The 19,830-nt window shown below is 37.6% G+C and overlaps 1 protein-coding gene across 6 annotated transcripts in view; it reads left to right on the top strand.

Moving 5' to 3' along the window:
* Positions 1 to 19,830, top strand: part of FGF14 (fibroblast growth factor 14) — a 729,160-nt gene that overhangs the window by 111,341 nt on the left and 597,989 nt on the right. Inside the window, exon 2 of one of the 6 annotated variants that reach the window (XM_023738535.1) lies at positions 10,161 to 10,227. The exons of the other annotated variants lie outside the window; for them this stretch is intronic. Coding sequence (XP_023594303.1) covers positions 10,221 to 10,227 — 7 coding nt within the window. The 5' untranslated portion in view covers positions 10,161 to 10,220. The remainder of the gene's footprint in view (positions 1 to 10,160; positions 10,228 to 19,830) is intronic. 6 annotated transcript variants of the gene reach the window in all.

Here is a 19,830-nt window from a genome sequence, read left to right as displayed (position 1 = left end):
TCTCTCCCTCCCCCAGTTGCTTATGAGCCCCTATTCTTTGATGTTCCCTACGTGTTCTATGGCAGTTTTTTTTCTTCCCAGGGAAGGAATCTATTACTGATAACTGAATTGCATTTTCATATTTTTTTCTTAGTCAGTATATATCAGTTACATTATGTGAACTTTTGCTGAAAACTCTTTTTAAAAGTCAGCTCTATATAAATACGGGTAAGGAATTATTCTGTTCTGAATTGCTACAGATGTATCAGAAAGGCTGAGGTAAAATAAACTTTTAACAGTATGATCAATTTTGTCAATTAAGTAGATAGATGAAATGAAAATATTTCAGTTAAAGTATTTGACCTGAAATATTTTAAGTGACTGTGTACATTTGATCTAATTGACCTAAGCCTTGCCAATTTTCCATTTTATTTTGAGGAAAGCCTAGAAGATGAAAAAAAAAAAAAGGCAATCACCTTTTTACTTTGAAAATAACACATAGGAAAATTACATCAGATCGCAAAATGGAGGACAATCACACAATACTGGGAATCGTGCCTCGCCAAGTTGACACATATTTTTGAGGGACACAATTCAATCCATGACAGTGTCTAACTAATAGAACATAACAACTAAAATTATCTTCTTGAGGTATAGTTATAAAGAACCTCAGTCAACAAATATGTATCAGATATCTACTTGTGCCAGGTACTGTGCTCGATGCGGTAACTACAGTGATTAAAACAGACAGACAGACATGACTGTTACTATTATGGGGTTTAAAATCCAATGAGGTTGTAGACGAGAATCACTGTGAAGATAGAATGGGCAGATTTTGGCAAATGACTAAGCAAGCATGAGGAGAAAGGAAGAGAGAGTTACGGAGGCAATACGGAAGTTTTGATCCTGAGTGACTGAGAGGCTGATGACGTTAATGTACATACTGAATACAAGGGGGCTATAGAGTTGGAGCCCTGGTGGTGCAGTGGTGAAGAGACTGGCTGCTAACCAAGAGGCTGGCAGTTTGAATCCACCAGCTGCTCTTTAGAAACCCTATGGAGCATTTCTATTCTGTCCTATAGGGTCGCTATGAGTTGGAGGAGAGCAACAGGTTTGGTTTTGGTTTTGTAGCGTCTGGAGAAGACACTGATTTATTTGTTAAGGAATTTGTTTGAGGGTCCACACAGACCTTTGTGTGGAAATCCAGCAGGAAATAGGCGACATTACCAAGGGATGGATAGCATGTAGTGTGAGCAGAAGGCAGAAAATACGATGATACCTCAGTTTTCAGGTGGAGGGGAGGAAACCTTTGAGGCAGTGTGTGGAGGGAAAGCAACATGAAGGTTAGTGGGAGGGATAATGAGTTCTGAGCCGGACTCTAAAGAGAAGAATACTTATTGTTGCTGCACATATAAAACAAACTGTGCTGGCGTATTTTATGTATATAGTTAATTTCAGTTTTTGAATATGAGGTTTGTATATTCTTCACCCAGAAAATTTGTAATTACATTAGAATGTAGCAGGAAATATAAGTATATTCTAAAACTGTCTTTTCAGTAGTAGAATAAAAACAAAAACCAAACCCATTGCTGTCAAGTCCATTCTGATGCATAGCGACCCTATAGGACAGAGTAGAACTGCCCCATAGGGTTTCCAAGGAGTGCCTGGTGGATTTGAACCGCCAACCTTTTGGTTAGCAGCCTTAGCTCTTAACCACTGCACCACCAGGGCTCCCAGTAGTAGAATAGGTACCCTTAAATAAATCAGTGAAATAAAATTTAATTTCAACACTTCAAAGATGAACCACATATAAAACAAAAGTCTGTTTAAGGATAAAGTCAGCAAGCTTTAAAAGATTTGATTCGATTTGTGTGTTTGTTTTATGAATTTGGCTTTCTGCCTTATGTTTCCAAAATATTACTGGATAATACTTACATCTTGTGTTAACCAAACTGATGCATTCTCAAAAATCTAACCTTCCTGGGGCATGGGGAATTCCTACTGTGCTGCCCAGCTCATCTGCTTGCTTGATTCCTCAAGCTGTACTTTCACTCTCAAGGTTAATGCTGGTAAGAAGCAAAGAAGGGGAAAGAAATAAAGAACCTTTGCCTTCCTGAGGCTTCACTTCCTAGGATCTCCCACTTCCTCATGCACCCTTTCTTCCCCGCCCCCACACCAGGCAGTCCCCTTACCTGATTGGAAAAGATGATAAATTCTGGGACCTCAGGTAGAAACCCAGCCAGCCCCAGCAGTTCTTTTCCTGTTTGATTTTCCTCTTGATCTCTTGCCTACTTGCCAGCTGGTATTTCTGGTAATAACACGCTCATAATGGAAATATAAAAGTCAGCCAAACCCATGCACATGCTGAAAATTCTACCTTTAAACTTGCACATTGCTTGATCCCGAGGAGCATAGATTTTGGATCTACTGCAGTTTTATACTCCTAAGGGATAATTCGCATCTATTTTGACTCCCCTAGAGCTTCATCTCAAGTATATCTTTATAAGTGCCCCATTTTTTTGAATCACTCCTCTAAAGCATATTCCAGAGTAAATCATACTAATTTTTAGAGGACCTTTTTTTTTCTCTTCCAGTGAACAGCGGAATTTGTAAATAACCATTTAATTCCATTCGTTGTGTCTTTAAAGCAGGGCTTTGAACTGGTTCTTTCTGGTTCAACCCCCCACTGAGGGGTTTAAATGCAAATTCCCAGCTGGGGCTCGAACCAGAAAGAACCGGTTAGAAGCCATGCGTTAAAGCATGTGCTGTTCTTTTGCTTAGAAAATTCTAACAGCTTGGTGCTATTAAACTTTGATTAGAATAAGTTTTCTACTGATGTAGAAGAAAATAGCTTTGTCACCAACGTTGAGAAAGATAGATGTTGTTGGGAAAAGTGAAGTATGTCTTACTGATCTTGCTTTCTGTCTGAAATAAGAAACAGATTCACATCTAGCGTAATCCATCTGGTGCAGAATTTATTACCTTTTAAAAGCCAAGAAATGCATCACATTTATTCAGATCTCATCTTCACTCCTACTTGGAGTTCTTTGAAAATAGAGTCACCTAGTTTAGAGAAAATGATACTGTTTTCGCAGACAGTGAATTGAAAGAAAAAAAAAAAACAAAAAAACAGCAACAATCAACATTTTTACGGTCTTGTGTTCTTGGAGATTTTTTTCCTCCAGCTTTCACATCATGCTTTTTACACCATTCATCTACGAAGGCACTTTAATTTGCTTCTTACAAGCAGCACAGTGTAATTAGACAATCACCCTTGCGTCTAGAGTCCACCCAGGATAAAAGGTGACAGAATTGCACGATGGGTTCATTATAAAACACTGCAAAATAAGAGCCTGATTTTACCAATTACAGGAAGGCAGCAAAAAATGTACCGTAAAATATTAATGCATGAAAGATGAAAGTAGTAATCACCTTCGGTAGAATGTCTTCATTAATCAATGGAGATCAGTAGTAACTAGTTCATTGAGAAGATAAATTAATGAAAAAGTCAGTAAAACAGGGCAATAATGACAAATAATACATGCATACCTCAAATATTTTATTTTACATTGAATATATAGCTATTCATTCACTGGTGCTTGGAGATAGACCCAAGGTGTTTTCTTTGATTATGGGTGAACTGATTAGAGCTTCGGCAGAAATCATACCCATGATCTATGATTTCTGAATTTGATGTCTCTGAGTAGAGGAGAACTTAAAGGACTGAAGTAATCTGAGTGCAGATTCCTTCTTGGTTGTTAGAACATTTTCGCTCCATCTTTTGCATGTGATTCAAAGAACATTTTTTTTAGCAGTTTGCCTTCATCAAGTTTTTCCAGATCAGTCAACCTGTTTTTCAGAAAATAACAACCCTCTCTTTGCAGTTTTACTTGTGATTTTGAAATAATTAAATTACATAATTAAAACAACGAGTGTAACTCGTATAAACAAGCATGTCTTGATAAGAATAGAACTCAGTTGCATGGGCACCAGCCATCACGCTCAACGTTCCATGGGCATCAGTCACTATCCTTCTGTAAAACAGAAGAAATTTTAAAAAATAGTTTTGGTTAATTAAATTATTCTGTAACTTAGATATCAGTAAAATAAAGGATTTAAAAAAATTTAATAAACCTTTATTTTACAATGGTTTTATAGAAAAGTTGCTAAGATACAGGTATCGTCCACTTGTCAAAAGTTTGCTTTATGGCACTTCATTTTTTATGGAAGACCTACATTAGTACCTGTCTTCACTGGCTGAAAGAAATCTGAAGAAAATTTTTGCTTTTACGAAAAAAGGTGAAAAGCAGAAATAGCGTTCAGTGTTTGTTTTGCATGGAGCTGTTAAAGAGGCAGCAGACACCCTGAGCAGCGAGAGTGGCCTCGCCAAGCTCCTTCCCCAGGAACTACCCTCAGCATCTCAGCATCCAGCTGCCAGAGCTTTGAACTGTGTCTGTGAGCATCTGTGCTTTATCTCGATTTATTTTGTGCATCCATTAGCAAGATGTGTCCTAAGGTATCAGAAAAGCCTAAGAGAGCTGGTAAGGATTTTATGTGTTATTTGGTATGATTTGGTAGGTTATTTTTAGGGTCTGGGACCACTCAAAACATTTTCCCATATAAATTAATGGTAATTGCTTCTTCACTATATGCCATTTCGACTTACAAAAGGTTTCACAGGAACACTTTACTTTCGGACAGCAGGAGAAACCTGTAGCACAGAGAGTTCCCATATACTCTTATCCAGTTAGCATCTTACCTTAGTACATTTGTCATAACCAATGAAGCAGTACTGATAAATTGTTATTAACTAATAAAAAACAAAAGCAAAATTGTCATACCGTAGATTTCAACTCATAGCAACCCGTGTGTTTCAGAGTAAAGCTATGCTTTACAGGGTTTTCAATGGCTGTGATTTTGAAATAGATCACCAGACTTCCTATGAGGCACCTCTCAGTGCCTTAACCATTGGAGCCACTCAGACAGGGGCTAACAGTTGCTGTCGAGTCAGTTCTGACTCATGGTGTAACTAAAGTCTATATTTTAATTTCAGTAGTTTCTACCTAATGTCCCTTTTCTGTTTGAGGGTCCTATACATGATACAGTTTTTCAGACTTTCCTTGTTTTTGATAACCTTGGCAGTTTTGAGGAGTACTCGTCAAGAATATAGAATGTTCCTCAATTTGGGTTTGTCTGATAGGTTTCTCATGTTTAGAATGGGCTGTGAGTCCCCGGGTGGTGTGAAGAGTTAAACAGTTAGCGTGCACTCAGCTGCCAACCAAAAGGTTGGAGGTTGGAGTCCACCCAAAGTCGTCTTTGAAAAAAGCCCTGGCAATCTACTTCTGAAAAATGAGTTGTTCAAAACCCTATGTAGCACAGTTCTACTCTGATACCCATGAGGTCACCATGAGTTGGAATTGACTCCATGACAGCTGCCTTTTTAGACTAGGGTTATAGGTTTTGGGGAGGAACGCCCCAGAGGTAAAGTGAATCATCACAGCATATCAAGGGTACCATTATCAGTGACTTATCATTGCTGATGTTGACCTTGATCACCTGGCCAAGGGAGTGTAGCCAGGTCTCTCCACTGTAAAATTATTCCAGAAAACATTTTTGATAAATTAAATGATTTGAGTAGGTAGCTCACAGGTAAGAGAACTTCTGCTGTATTTTGTGTGATTGTTATAACAGGGTGGTTTACTACACTGAAATGGGAACAGGTGCAAAAAGCTAAATTCTTTCAACCACACTCTCCATGATAGAGCTAGGTAGTTTTACCTCTTTACTAGAACTTTGTGACTAGCTAAAGAAGTACACCTGAAGTCATCTTGGCACTGCTACTGAATTCTAATTTTTCTGTCTTGTTTTCATGTTTCTTGAGCTTTAATAGTTAACTGAAGTAAAGATAGGCTCTAAATCTTTTGGGGGGGCGGCATTTTTTTTTAATAATGTTTTATTTTGTTTTCAGTGAAGGTTTACACAGCAGTTTAGGTTCTCTTTCAACAATTTCTACACCAGTTGTTCAGTGATATTGGTTACGTTCTTCACAATGCATGAACATTCTCAATATTTCCATTCTGGTTGTTCTGTTTCCATTAATCTAGTTTCCCTGCCCCCTTACATCCTCATCTTTGTTTTAAAGTAACTGTTGACCATTTGGTCTCGTACAGATGATTTTTTTTGTACTTCAGGTGAAGGCTTACAGAACAAATAGTTTCTCATGAAACAGTAGTACACATGTTGTTTTATGACATTGGTTAACAACCCCACAACATATCAACCCTCTAACTTCTCAACCTTTTTTTTGGTGAAAATACACATAGCCAAAGATACACCGTTTCAAAAATTTCTACATGCACAGTTCAGTGACATTGACTACGCTCTTCCAATTGTGCTGTTATTCTCACTTAAGATGAAGGCTTACAGAACAAAATAGTTTCTCATTTAACAGTTACTACAAATGTTGCCCTATGACAATGGTTAACAATCTTACAACACATCAACAATATCCTTACTCAACCTTGGGTTCCCTATCACCAGCTTCCTTATCCCTTTCTGCCTTCTGGCCCTTGTCACTGGACTCCTGTACCTCGTTAGTCTCATTTGGTTTTACGGGGCTGTCTACTCCCAGGCTGAACAGTGAACCTCAGAGGTAACTTCACCACTGAGCTAAAAGGGTGTCTGGGGGCCATATTCTCGAGGTTTCTGCAGTCTCCTTTAGGCCAGTAAATCTGGTCTTTTTTTTGTGAGTTAGAATTATGTTCTACAACCTTCTCCAGCTCTGTCCAGAACCCTCTTCATACAGATGATTTTTTAAAGGAACACAGTACTCACGGGTGATATTCTTTATATTTTTGAGCCAATCTGTTATTCAGCTGGAAGATTATATCAGAGACTAATTTTGTTTCAAGTTTTAAAGAGTATCTCAGGGCAAAAGTTCTGGGGAGTCCTCCAGTCTCAACTGGTCCAGTAAATATGATTTTTTTAGGAATTTGAGTTTCTCTTCCACATTTTTCTGCCATTCTTTCAGGGTCCATCTGTTGTGGCCCTGATCAGAATGGTCAGTAGTGGTAGCCAAACACCGTTTAATTCCTCTGGTCTCAGGGTAGATTAAGCCGTCGTTCATGTAGACTATTAGTCCTGTAGACTAGTTTCTTCCTTGAGCCTTTGTTTTCCTTCCACCTCTTTTGCTCCAGATGAGTAGAGACCAATAGTTGTATCTTAGTTGGCTGCTCACATGCTTTTATGACCCCAGACAGTACTCACCAAACTAGGATGTAGAACATAACTTTATGAACTATCTTATGCTAGTTGACAGAGATATCCCACGGGACTGTGGTACTAAGCCTTCAAACTCAGAAAACCAATCCTGTGAGGTGTTTATGTCTAAGAAGCATCTGTACTTGTGCCCCCAGATGTTTTATTATACATATGAACGTAAGTGCTTACAGTCACATACATGCATATACATTTACATACACCTAAATATGCACACACATTTACTCACATATGCATACCTATACACATGTATGTCTACATACATACATATATATATATATATATACCTGCACATAAGTTTTTTGGTTATTGTTGCTGTGGTTTCAAAATTATATACGTCATAGCAATTCCCAAAAGATCCTTTTTTCTTGTGTACATTTTAATGACATCATTTACCTTTGCCAGGCTGTGCACACTTCGCCCTCATTCAGTGTTACCTTTTTCATCACTAATGGAGAAGTGATTTCGATGGACAAATAGTACTATGGTTGCATAATTGTGCATCTACTGTTGCATGATCAGGATTTCTTGCTCAAGACTAAATATTCGACTGTTTGTTCAGTTTTATTTGAATCTCTGGTTAGCATTTTGATGGCAATTTAAATTTTTTCTTACTACTCTGGAGTGCTTTTAGCAAAAATTTGTTTGACAATTGCCTTCGAGCATATGAGTGGATGTCCAAGGCCAATTAAGCATTGATTAGTCCGTAGCTCCATACTGCAGACCACACTTAAGATAGAAAGTGATTCCACTATGGTGTCAAGAGGTGTTTTGTGCCATTTACCTAAGAATATCCCATAATAAAAACTCCAATAGTCCATGATCTTATACTTTACAATAGTTGCACAAAACCCAAGAAGCAGTCTTTTTATAAAGAACCAGACTCCTACACCATGTCAATCTATTAGAAAACATTTTAATATAGAACTTGAAGAGATCTCTAAAGCTCAGAGATCACCTGTTGTCTTTGGGCGTCTAGCAGACACCATGAGAATGTTGTACAAACTTCCCTTTTTCTAAATTTCTATGAAGGGGATGTGAAAACTTTTCATTTTAGAGTTGAAATTCATTGACCTTTCTTAAATAGCGGTGGTTTTCTAACCTTCAGAAAGGAACAGGAACAGTGGTCCAGATAATTTATCCTACCTTATCAATATGAAATGAAAATAAGACTGAGGCCCATTCTTTTCATGGTTTTCTCTTCTCTAGCTCAAATGGACTTCATTTTTCAGCTCTGTCTTGTCTGAATATGGAACTAGTGCATATATTTCTGTACTATCTCCATCACGTAGTGAACTTAACCTTGACCTACTGAGAGCTGTAAATGGATTTCTGCCTATTCAGGCATTATTTTACTGCTCCTACGTTGTTGCTTTGGTGCTCTGCCCATTGTCAAGGTGTTTGCTTAGACTAATAACGTAGGTCGTATGAAGCAACCTATGAGAACAGCATGGCACTGTGAAAACATCTTTGGGTGGGGGAATCAAAAGACTTGGCTTTATGTTTCTCTCTGTCACTTCTAATTCCTTGACCCTGGACAAGATCCTAACCTTTGACTCTCAGTTTCCTGGGGCATGATGAGAGGACAATAATAACTGCCTTACCTACCTCTAGAAAGGTGGTTTTAGGATCCACAGGATATAGTAGTGCAAATGTATTATAAACCACACAGTACTGTACAAATAAAAGGAAAAGAAAGAATTGATGGCCACTAAAGAGCCCTGATGGCGTGGTTGTTAAGAGCTAAGGCTGCTAACCAAAAGTTCGGCAGTTCGAATCCACCAGCTGCTCCTTGGAAACCCTATGGGGCAGTTCTACTCTGTCCTATAGGGTCACTATGAGTCAAAATTGACTTCATGGCAATTGGTTTGGTTTTTTTGGTTTTTAGAAATGTAGACGTTGAGCAACATGATATTTAGGGTTCTTTCTGGTTCTAAAATCCTATGCATAGCCAAATTAATCAATCAATTACTTGTTAAAGTAATCCATAGACTAATGGGGGAAAATAACCCAATAAAAATAGATATTTTAAAATATTTTTGAATAATAATGTGTTCACATTCATTTCAGCTTGCAAGATGAGAACAATTACACAGAGATTACTCTGTGCCAGATAGTATCCTAAGTTGGCTTCTTCTACCTTATAAGGCAGATAAGGAAGTCAAGACACAGAGAGAAGAAATGACTTAACAGGGTTCATACAGCTAGTTTTGAGGGAGCCAGGATGTGGATAAAGGCAGTATGACTATAAGTATTTTTTTTAAATTAAATTAGGGAGAAGTCACTAAGAGAATCGATGAAAAAACAAACAAAAAACTATTATGGCAATTGGAAAAGTAGTGGGAGTGAAATAGGAGGGGGACAAACACTAGTTATAACCCAGTAAATGCTCAAATATTCAAACATAAATGACAAAGTACAAGACAAAGGAATGCCAAGGGATTAAAGAAATATCCATCGAGTTAATATTTGGAATGTATTTATTTTTAAAGTTAGTGTTAGTATTGTGAATATTTTTTAAAAATTTTAAAGAAGGTAACTTTAATAGTTAACCTAATCATATTCAGGAAGCAAGTTTTTTTTTTCTATCTACTTTGGGAGAAAAACCAATGCAAAACAAGATTAAACAGTGGAGAAAAAGACTATTATTTTAAGAAAACTATTTTTTTAAAGTTAATAGGAAAGATATTTGATCATATTTGCGTAAATATGTTTTCTCATAGACTTTGATACTTGAGTTGTTTTACCAGGTAATTGGCCAGTATATGCCATAAGATTTTAACTGAAAAAACCACTTGTGTTATGATTACATAAACATGGCTATGTTCCATTAGTTGATCGTTCTTTTTCTGGTATTTGTGGCTGTTGAGTGTATATTTATTTATTAATTTTTAATCTTTCAGGTTTCAGGTTTTTAGTTCTACATTTCTCTCCCCGAATACTCATGAAAAATTGCTGTACCTATGACAGGTTGCATGACTTTTCCCCCCCCTCTGTGCGCTCAGTTTGGGTATTATTGTATCATATGACATTTTGAATCAAGTGCTGCTAGTACCAAGCTGCTATTACCAGCTGATGCCAAAAATATTCATTATAACACTTCTCAGCATGCGAATGAGAGCACTTCAGATCACCAGGACAGAATTTCCCACCATTGTTCTTTTCTTTGTGTATATTCTACGACACAAAGAAAGCAAAACAAAGAGGATTTATTAAAAAATAGCACCTTGGTAAAATGTTGTAAAACATGTGATTCATTATTTGTGAAGGTCATGTGAAATTAAGCACTGCATTATAGATTCCATCTCAAAGGCCTTGTTTTTCTTCTTCTTTTCTCTTTTCCCAAGTGTTTTTCAAGTGATATCTTTCTGCTTTTTTCAGTCTTTGATTGTATCGAGGTGCACACTATTTATACATTTGGAAATAAGCAATACCTTCAATAGAGAAAACATGAAATGACGTGTGCAGTCTCTATATGTCTTAAGATATTTTACTCCTTTACGTTGATCTGCTCATCAGGACATAAGCGGTACCCACGGTGGCAACCAGGAGAACAAAAGTCTTTATTCTTTAAAGGCAGACAATTAAAAAACAAATGCAATAAGTAAGGCTTCTCATTTTCTAACGTTGAGAGTGCTGAGCCTGCAACTATCATCAAATTTTATATATATATATATATATATATAAATTAATTCATTTTACAAAGTGAACTCTGAGACTTGGAAGCCAACTGACAAGATGCCAGAAAATGGCATGGTAAAGGAAAGAGTCTTCCGTGGCAGTTTTCAACACCTGACCACACTTATTGTCTCTTCTGGTGCAAGAAACACAGATCCTGTTGGTTGGGAGATGGGAGTGAGGGGTGCGTACCAGGGATGGCAGAGTGGGATTGGCCAGATGGTTGCACAATTTGCTGATTCTTCTTCTACTCTCTGAAAACTGGGAGTTAATAATCTTGTTTCCCTTCTTCAGTGACCCCTGACAGACCATGAGCAAAGGGCTGGAATTGGGCAAAGTTCGTTTTCATCTCAGCATTATGAGTATAGGGAACCCTGGTGGCGCAGTTGTTAAGAACTCAGCCGCTAACCAACAGGTCAGCAGTTCAAATCTACCAGCCACTCCTTGGAAACCCTATGGGGCAGTTCTACTCTGTCCTATAGGGTCACTATGAGTCAGGATATATATACCAGTTGCTCCTTAAATCCATGGTTCCTGCACGAAGTGATGTGACCTCTGTCTAATAGAGCGGACCAAATATCATGTGTTGACTAGAAAGAAATCAAGGACATTCCTATGGTCTACTGTGTTGAAAAGAGATGCCACAAACACCGCTTGGTTCTTTGATGTCTTTTGCTCCTTTACCTGCCCTGCTGTTTAAAAGGGTTGGCTCCATGCTATTAAAAACTGTATCCTACAGAGATGTTTCTCACTGTGCTGAGTCTCAAGCCCATATAGGTGAAGTGATTTCTTTTGTCTGGTGTATAATGTTTTGCTAACTTTTGACTTGGGAAATCACAAAGTCTTTCCAAAGCCTTCAAGGAAAAGCTAAGAATTTGTACTTATGGAGCACCAAGGAGGTTTCTGACACTGTAGCAAATGCTTTATATGTATGAAAGCCCAGAACAAGATGATGTGAATGTATATGCTGTTAAAAAGACTAATAATATAGTCTTGTCCGTGGATGCTGTTTAGAATACTGAAATACCGACCTCGCATTTTCCTGTTACACTTGAAATTCTAGAAGATAGTATCCTAAAAGATTTACCCTCAAGAAAAACAATACATTTAAATCCCTTGCTTTAAAAATGCTTTGAATTTCCCACATTTATTTTCTCTAGTGCATATATTAGAAAACGTTTGGCAGATAAAATCAGACTTCTTCTAAAACCTCTATGTTTTTTTACAATTCATCCAAATTCATGAAAATCAGTCCTTTTATTAACAACGACAACAAAGCCCACAAAACTTAGGCTTTTATGAATGGACTACCATCAACCCATTGTCAAAAATCTATCAGTGAATTTCTAGTGTGATAAAGGACAAAAGATTGGGAAGGCTAGTTTAGTATTTTCCATTGATTCATGTTAAATTATTAAGTACAAGCCAGAAGAGCTAATTTTCACTAGCTCTGGTCAGCTGGCCATTCTGTAACATTTGGGGTTGGGTGAGGTGGAGCCGGTGTCCCAGACAAGGTCAGATCTAATACAGATAACTGTAGAGTCAGCATTAATGTGCTGACTCATTACAATAACTCGGAAGCATTTCTATCCCTTTTAAAAATGCTTCCAAGTTTTGTAGATAAAGTCAAATGTGTATCATATGGGGCAAACAGGAGTGATGCCTGAGATTCTACAGTCCCTTTCATGGTGGAATGAAATCAGAACATCCCAGGAGTTGAGGCAGACATTCAGACACCTTCCCTAGGACTTGTTGAATCACTTCAGGGGCACAGTATTGCTGGTTTCTGAACTCTATCTATTTTGCCGGCCTTATCTCTAGGATTCCATTTTATTCAGATTAAGTCCTTGAAATTTTCCCCACTATAGCTTGGTATCAGGAGGGGTCTCTCAGTTTTCTGTATGGTGATTACCTGGTCCTAAAAAAATTTTATTTAATCAACCTACATACTTTAATTTTATATATTTATTTATTTACTTTCCAACACTCGTCTGTCAGTGTGTCCTACTCTGGTGGCTTGCATGTTGCTGTGATGCTGGAAGCTGTGCCACTGGTATTTCAAATACCAGCAGGGCCACCCATGGTGGACATGTTATAGTGGAACTTCCAGACTAAAACAGACTGGGAAGAAGGACCTGGTGATCTACTTCTGAAAAAATTGGCCACTGAAAACCTTATGAATAAGCAGTGGAACATTGTCTGACATAGTGCCAGAAGATGAGCCCCTCAGGTTGGAAGGCACTCAAAATATGACTGGAGAAGAGCTGCCTTCTCAAAGTGGAGTCGATCTTAATGACGTGCATGGAGTCAAGCTTTCAGGAACTTCATTTGCTGATGTGGCACCGCTCAAAGTGAGAAGAAACAGCTGCAAACATCCATTAATAATCGGAATGTGGAATGTATGAAGTAGGAATCAAGGAAAGTTGGAAGTTGTAAAAGCTGAAATTGGTATCCCAGGGATTAGTGAGCTGAAATGGACTAGTATTAGCCATTTTGAATTGGACAATCATATGATCTACTACTCTGGGAAAGACAAAGTGAAGAGGAACATGTTGCATTCATCGTCAAAAAGAACACTTGAAGATCTGTCCTGAAGCACAGTGCTGTTAGTGCTAGGATAATATCCATATGACTACAAGGAAGACCAGTTAATATGACTGTTATTCAAATTTATGCACCGACCACTAATGCCAAAGATGAGAAAATTGAAGATTACCAACTTCTGCAGTCTGAAAATGAACAAACATATAATCAAGATTCATTGATTATTACTGGTGATTGGAATAGGAAAGTTGGAAAAGAAGAAAGATCAGTAGTTGGAAAATATGGCCTTGGTGATAGACATGACATCAGAGATTGCATGATAAAAGTTTGCAAGACCAACAACTTCTTCATTGCAAATACCTTTTTTCAACAACATGAACAGTGACTATACACATGAACCTCCCCAGATGAAATACACAGGATTCTAATCAACTACATCTGTGGAAAGAGATGGTAGAGAAGTGCAATATCATCAGTGAGAACAAGACCAGGGGCTGACTGCATAACAGATCATCAATTGCTCATATACAAGTTCAAGGTGAAGCTGAAGAAAATGAAAACAAGTCCACTAGAGGCACCTTGAGTATACCCAACCTGAATTTAGAGACCATCTGAAGAATCGATTTGATTCATTGAACAATAATGACTGAAGACCAGATGAGTCGTGGGATGACGTCAAAGACATCATACATGAAAATAGCAACATTAAAAAGGCAGGAAAAAAAAAAAAAAAGACCAGAATGTTTGTCAGAAGAAACTCCGAAACTTGCTCCTGAATGTAGAGGAGATAAAGCGAAAGGAAGAAATGATGAAGTTAAAGAGCTGAACAGATTTCAAAGGGCGGCTTGAGAAGACAAAGTAAGGTATTATAATGAAAACTGCAAACACCTGGAGTTAGAAAACCAAAAAGGAAGAACATGCTCTGCATTTCTCAAGCCGAAAGAACTGAAGGAAAAGTTCAAGCTTTGAGTTGCAATATTGAAGGATTCTATGAGCAAAAAATTGAACGATGCAGGAAGCATCAAAAGATGATGGAAGGAATACATAGAGTAACTGTACCACAAAGTATTGGTTGATGTTCAGCCATTTCAGGAGGTAGCATAGGATCAAGAACAGATGGTACTGAAGGAAGAAGTCCAAGCTGCACTGAAGGAATTGGCAAAAAACAAGTCTCCAGGAATTGACGGAATACCAGTTGAGACGGGATGCAATGCTGGAAGTGCTCATGCCAAGAAATTTGGAAGACGTCTTCCTGGCCAACCTGGAAGAGATCCATGTATGTGCCTATTCCAAAGAAAGGTGATCCAACGGAATGCCGAAATTACCAAACAATATCATTAATATCACATGCAAGTAAAATTATGCTGAAGATAATTCAAAAATGGTTACGACAGTACACTGTAACAGGGAGCTGCCAGAAATTCAAACTGGATTCATAGAAGAGGACAAGGAGCTAGGGATATCATTGCTGATGTCAGATGGATCTTGGCTGACAGCAGAGAATACTAGATAGATGTTACCCGTGTTTTGTTGACTATGCAAAGGCATTTGACTGTGTGGATCATACAAATTATGGATAACACTGCCAAGAATGAGAATTCCAGAACACTTAATTGTGCTCATGTGGAACCTAGACATAGATTAAGAGGCAGTCATTTGAGCAGAACAAAGGGATACTGCAAGGTTTAGAATCCGGAAAGGTGTATGTCAGGATTGTATCCTTTCACCATACTTATTCATTTTGTACGCTGAGCAAATAATTAAAAAGCTGGACTATATGTAGAAGAACTCAGCAGCAGGATCGGAGGAAGACTCATTAACAACCTGCAATATGCAGATGACACAACCTTGCTTGCTGGAAGTGAAGAGGACTTGAAGCACTTACCGGTGAAAACTACAGCCTTCTGTATATATTACACGTTAATATAAAGAAAACAACAATCCTCACAGCTGGATCAATAAGCAACATCATGACAAACGGAAAAAATATGGAAGTTGAAAAGGATTTCATTTTGCTTGGATCCACAATCAATGCCCATGGAAGCAGCAGTCAAGAAATCAAACAACGTATTGCATTGGGAAAATCTGCTGCAAAAGACCTCATGAAGGTCTTAAAAAGCAAAAATGTCACCTTGAGGATTAAGATTTGCCTGCCCCAAGCCATAGTATTTTCAGTCGTGATGCGAGAGTTGGACAATGAATAAGAAAGAATGAAGAAGAATTGATGCATTTCCATTATAATGTTGGCAAAGAATATTGAATATACTATGGACTTCAGGAAGAATGAACGAATCTGTCATGGAAGAAGTACAGCCAGTATGCTCCTTAGAAGTGAGGATGGTGAGACTTCGTCTCACATACTTTGGACATGTTGTCAGGAGGGACCAGTCCCTGGAGAAGGACATCATTCTTGGTGAAGTAGAGAAGGACATCATGCTTGGTGAAGTAGATGGTCAGCAAAAGAGAGGAAGATCCTCTACAAGATGGATTGACACAGTGGTTGCAATTATGGGCTTAAACGTAGCAAGGATTGTGAGGATGGCGCAGGACTGGGCAGTATTTCCCTCTGTTGTATACAGGGTCCCTGTGAGTCCCTGTTGTTCAGAACAGACTCGATAGTACCTAACAATAATAACAACGTGTATTTACTTTGGTGAATAAATAGCAAATACTTGATACAGGGAGGAAATGAGCTTTAATTAGTTTATTTGTTGTTGCATGCTGTTGAGTCCATTCCTACTCATAGTGACCCTATAGGACAGAGTAGAACCGACCCATGGTTTCCTAGCCTGTAATCTTTACAGGAGCAGATCGCCAGGTCTTTTCTCCTGCGGAACTGCTGCAATTGCCGACCATTTGGTTAGTAGCTCTGTGCTTAACCATTGTGCCACCTGGGCTCCTTAATGGACTTAGTAGTATGCAGTCTTTCACAGTTTTTTCTCCCAGATTTTCTGAACATACTAGAAAGTTCCTCTCTCTGGGTTCCACTGAGAATTCTAAATATAGTTTTTGTGTACCAAAGGTAGGATTGAACACAGTATATGAAATGCCCAGGGTTGTATTTGTAAAGAAAATTTCAAAAGAAGAAATGCTTAGTTTTGATTTTTAAGTGACAGTTTACATAGGAATGTAGATAATTATAAGATTATTTTAAGTTAATTGACAGTTAAATAAATCGAAAAGTTTATAGCTAGAAAGTTAGAGAATCTATCCATATCGTTACACTTTTCAACAAAATTATCTTCTTAATGCTTTTATAGTCAAGTACAAGAAAATATGCAGCTTATTGCTGATAGAATACTATTGCTCATTTTTAATGCTTTGTTTTGATTTTTTTCCTTTTATGTGAAAATGATACAAAGTGAAAAAGAATAACATTTTCTAAAATGTTATTGTTCTATAACTTCTATTTGATTTTTGCAACATTGTATTTTCCTCTAAAGGACATTTATAAACTATATAGATTTGCATAGGTCCACAGTGCAGGTCTAACAAAGGCAGGGTTGTTCTTTGCTGTTGACTATCATCTTTAGGGCACAGTAGCTGTGGCAAGGGCTGGTGATAATGCTGCAGGGTGAAAACAGCTGTGATTTAAAGGAAAGACTTCGGAGACGGAAGGTAATAGAATTGTTGGCTCCTTTGGCAGGGGTGACTGTGGCCTTGGATCTAGCTCAGGGCTGTACCCTCTCACTCACTCCAGACATAGTTCAAGACCACAGCCAAGTCTTGAATATGCAGAGGGACACAATGCCACATGGATGCCTGAGCTCGAGCACAGCACTGGAATTTAATGGAAACATTGGTAGTTGGCACCAGAACAAAGTAGGACGGGTCCAGAAAGCCAAAGATGAGATTGTTCCTCTGAACCTTAATAGTTGTTGACTATTGCATTCAGAGTTGGGGCTGGGAACTTGGCGGCAGTGACAATTTTAATAATGTGCTAGGTGGCTTTTTACCATTCTGCCTGTTTAACTGAGCTCTTCTCTGAAAGCTAAGTTTCTAAATATCCAAAACTTAATAAAAATAACTTACCCCTGTAAGACTAACACATTTAGACCTTAGTAGAGTCTTAGAGAAAGAGAGAAAAAAGGGTACCAACAAATTCACTCACATATAAATAAGTTAACTATAGCGTTAAGAGAACCATTTTTTTTTTTTTTTTTTAAGAATGATTCAACCAAGAAGTAAGTGTTGAATACTTGCAATGTAAAGGGTGCTGCGCAAAGCCTGAATCTGTGTTGGCAAGTGAAGGTAATACAGACCTGTTCTTATGGGGCTTGTAGTCTAATGTAGCAAACTATGACCCACGACCAAAGCCACTTGCCGCCTGTTTTTGTATGGCCTACAAGGTGAGATTGGAAAAAAATCAAAATAAGACTAATATTTTTTGACACCTGAAAACTATATGAAATTGACATTTCAGATTAAAATTAAAACTTTAAAATTAAAGTTTTATCGACACACAGCCACACTCGTTCATTTGTATATTGTCTTATTTCTGCTTTTATGTTACAAGGGCAAAGTTGAGTAGTTACATCAGAGAGTTTATAGCCTGCAAAACCCTAAAATATTTAATATCTGGTCCTTTATAAAAAAAATTTGCCAGTGGGTTTTCTAATGGGTTAAAACCAAACCAAACCCATTGCCATCTAGTTCGATTCCAACTCATAGCGACCCTACAGGACAAACAATTATTAGAACTGCCCCGTAGGGTTTCCAAGGAGCAGCTGGTGGATTTGAACTGCCAGCCTTTTGCTTAGCAGCTGAGCTCTTTACTACTAAGCCACCAGGGCTCCTCTAATGGGTTAGGAAGACATTAGATTTTCACACCATTGAAATTACACATGTGGTAAGGGCTGGGAAAGACTGGTGTATGAATGTGTATGATGGGACCTGGACATTTAGTGATGGTAAACAGACTGACAGTAGCTTTAATACCTCCATCACTTTCTGTTTAATTCTTTGTAGGGCTCACAAGAGATCACACTCAATGATCAATTGGTGACAAAAAGATTGTAATTGGTAGCATAATTCTAGTAACACTAACTGTTGAGCAGTCTCTGACTGGTGTTGAAGGTTTTGTAAGGCAAAAAAACCAAAAACCAAACCCATTGCCGTCGAGTCGATTCTGACTCATAGCGACCCTCTAGGGCGTCAGAGATAAGTTTAATAGCGTCCTGTAATGCTCAAGCTTTCACCAGTTAACCTTGGTACTTATTGGTACTGCAATTGGAAAAAAAAAAAGTCTGACAATTTCAGAGTATTGAGAAAAATGTAGGATACATACAAACTTCCAAAAACTGAGAGAAAATATCACCTCTACATATATATGACATGATAGAAACATATTTTACTCCACAAAGAAGTAAAAAGTACTGATTGTTATTAGGTGATTATTTAAAATTTATAATAATGCTTTTTTGAGGGATTGAATGTATTTTTATTTTAATTCTCTGAATATTGTTATGGAATAGTAAAAAAGGAATAAATCTCTTAGTCTGCATTGCAAATGAATCTTTGAACCTGTTTTCCTCTTAATTTTTGAGAATATGCAAGAATAAGGCATCCATGTAATTGTGGAAAAATTCGTTTTCCTGAGTTTGCAATAGACTTTAAGTTGCTGTCTTATGTTAACACAACCACTTTATGAGTCTTTCCCTGATCTTGATTGAGAGAAATAAAAAGCCTAGATAAAATAACATCATTGTTTCAAAGTGGTATTGATATACAATAAAATGTCAGGATAATGTGTAAGGCTAGATTCTTAGACAGACTCAACTTCAAAGACTACTTTATTCTTGGACGCAGTTTTTTTATTTTAATCATCCATTCTCCAAAGACTTTAGTTCATTGGTGGAGCTTCAAAAGGTTCTCACTTATCCACTGAGCAAACAGTTATTGAGTGCCTACCGTGTGCCAAGCACTCTGCTTGATGCTTAGAAAAACAGGATGATTAAAGCGAGTTTCTAATATATTTGAGTAGTGGGAAGATGAAGATAAAAGGTGGGCTCCAGTAGCGAGACTGATCTACCCAAAGATAAGTTTTGTAGTGGGATGAATAGTTTAGTGGGGAAATAAAGAGAGGAACATCTTATGCAGGATATAATAATTTTATCTTGTTGATTTTTAAATTCTATTTCATGTATTTTTATTATGTCTCTTTGAGCCATTTATATTAAAAGCCAAAACATTTTTTAAAATTTTTTTTATTGTACTTTAGATGAAGGTTTATAGAACAAAGAGTTTCTCATTCAACAGTCTGTACACATATTGTTTTATGACATTGGTTAACAACCCCACGACGTGTCAACACTCACCCTTCTTGACCTTGGAGGACCTTTTTTTTTTTTT

Source organism: Trichechus manatus, unplaced genomic scaffold (assembly GCF_000243295.1).
Source record: "Trichechus manatus latirostris isolate Lorelei unplaced genomic scaffold, TriManLat1.0 scaffold00118, whole genome shotgun sequence".
NCBI lineage: Eukaryota > Metazoa > Chordata > Mammalia > Sirenia > Trichechidae > Trichechus > Trichechus manatus.
Note: the sequence above shows the minus strand (reverse complement) of the source record. Positions and strands in the feature narration are given on the sequence as shown.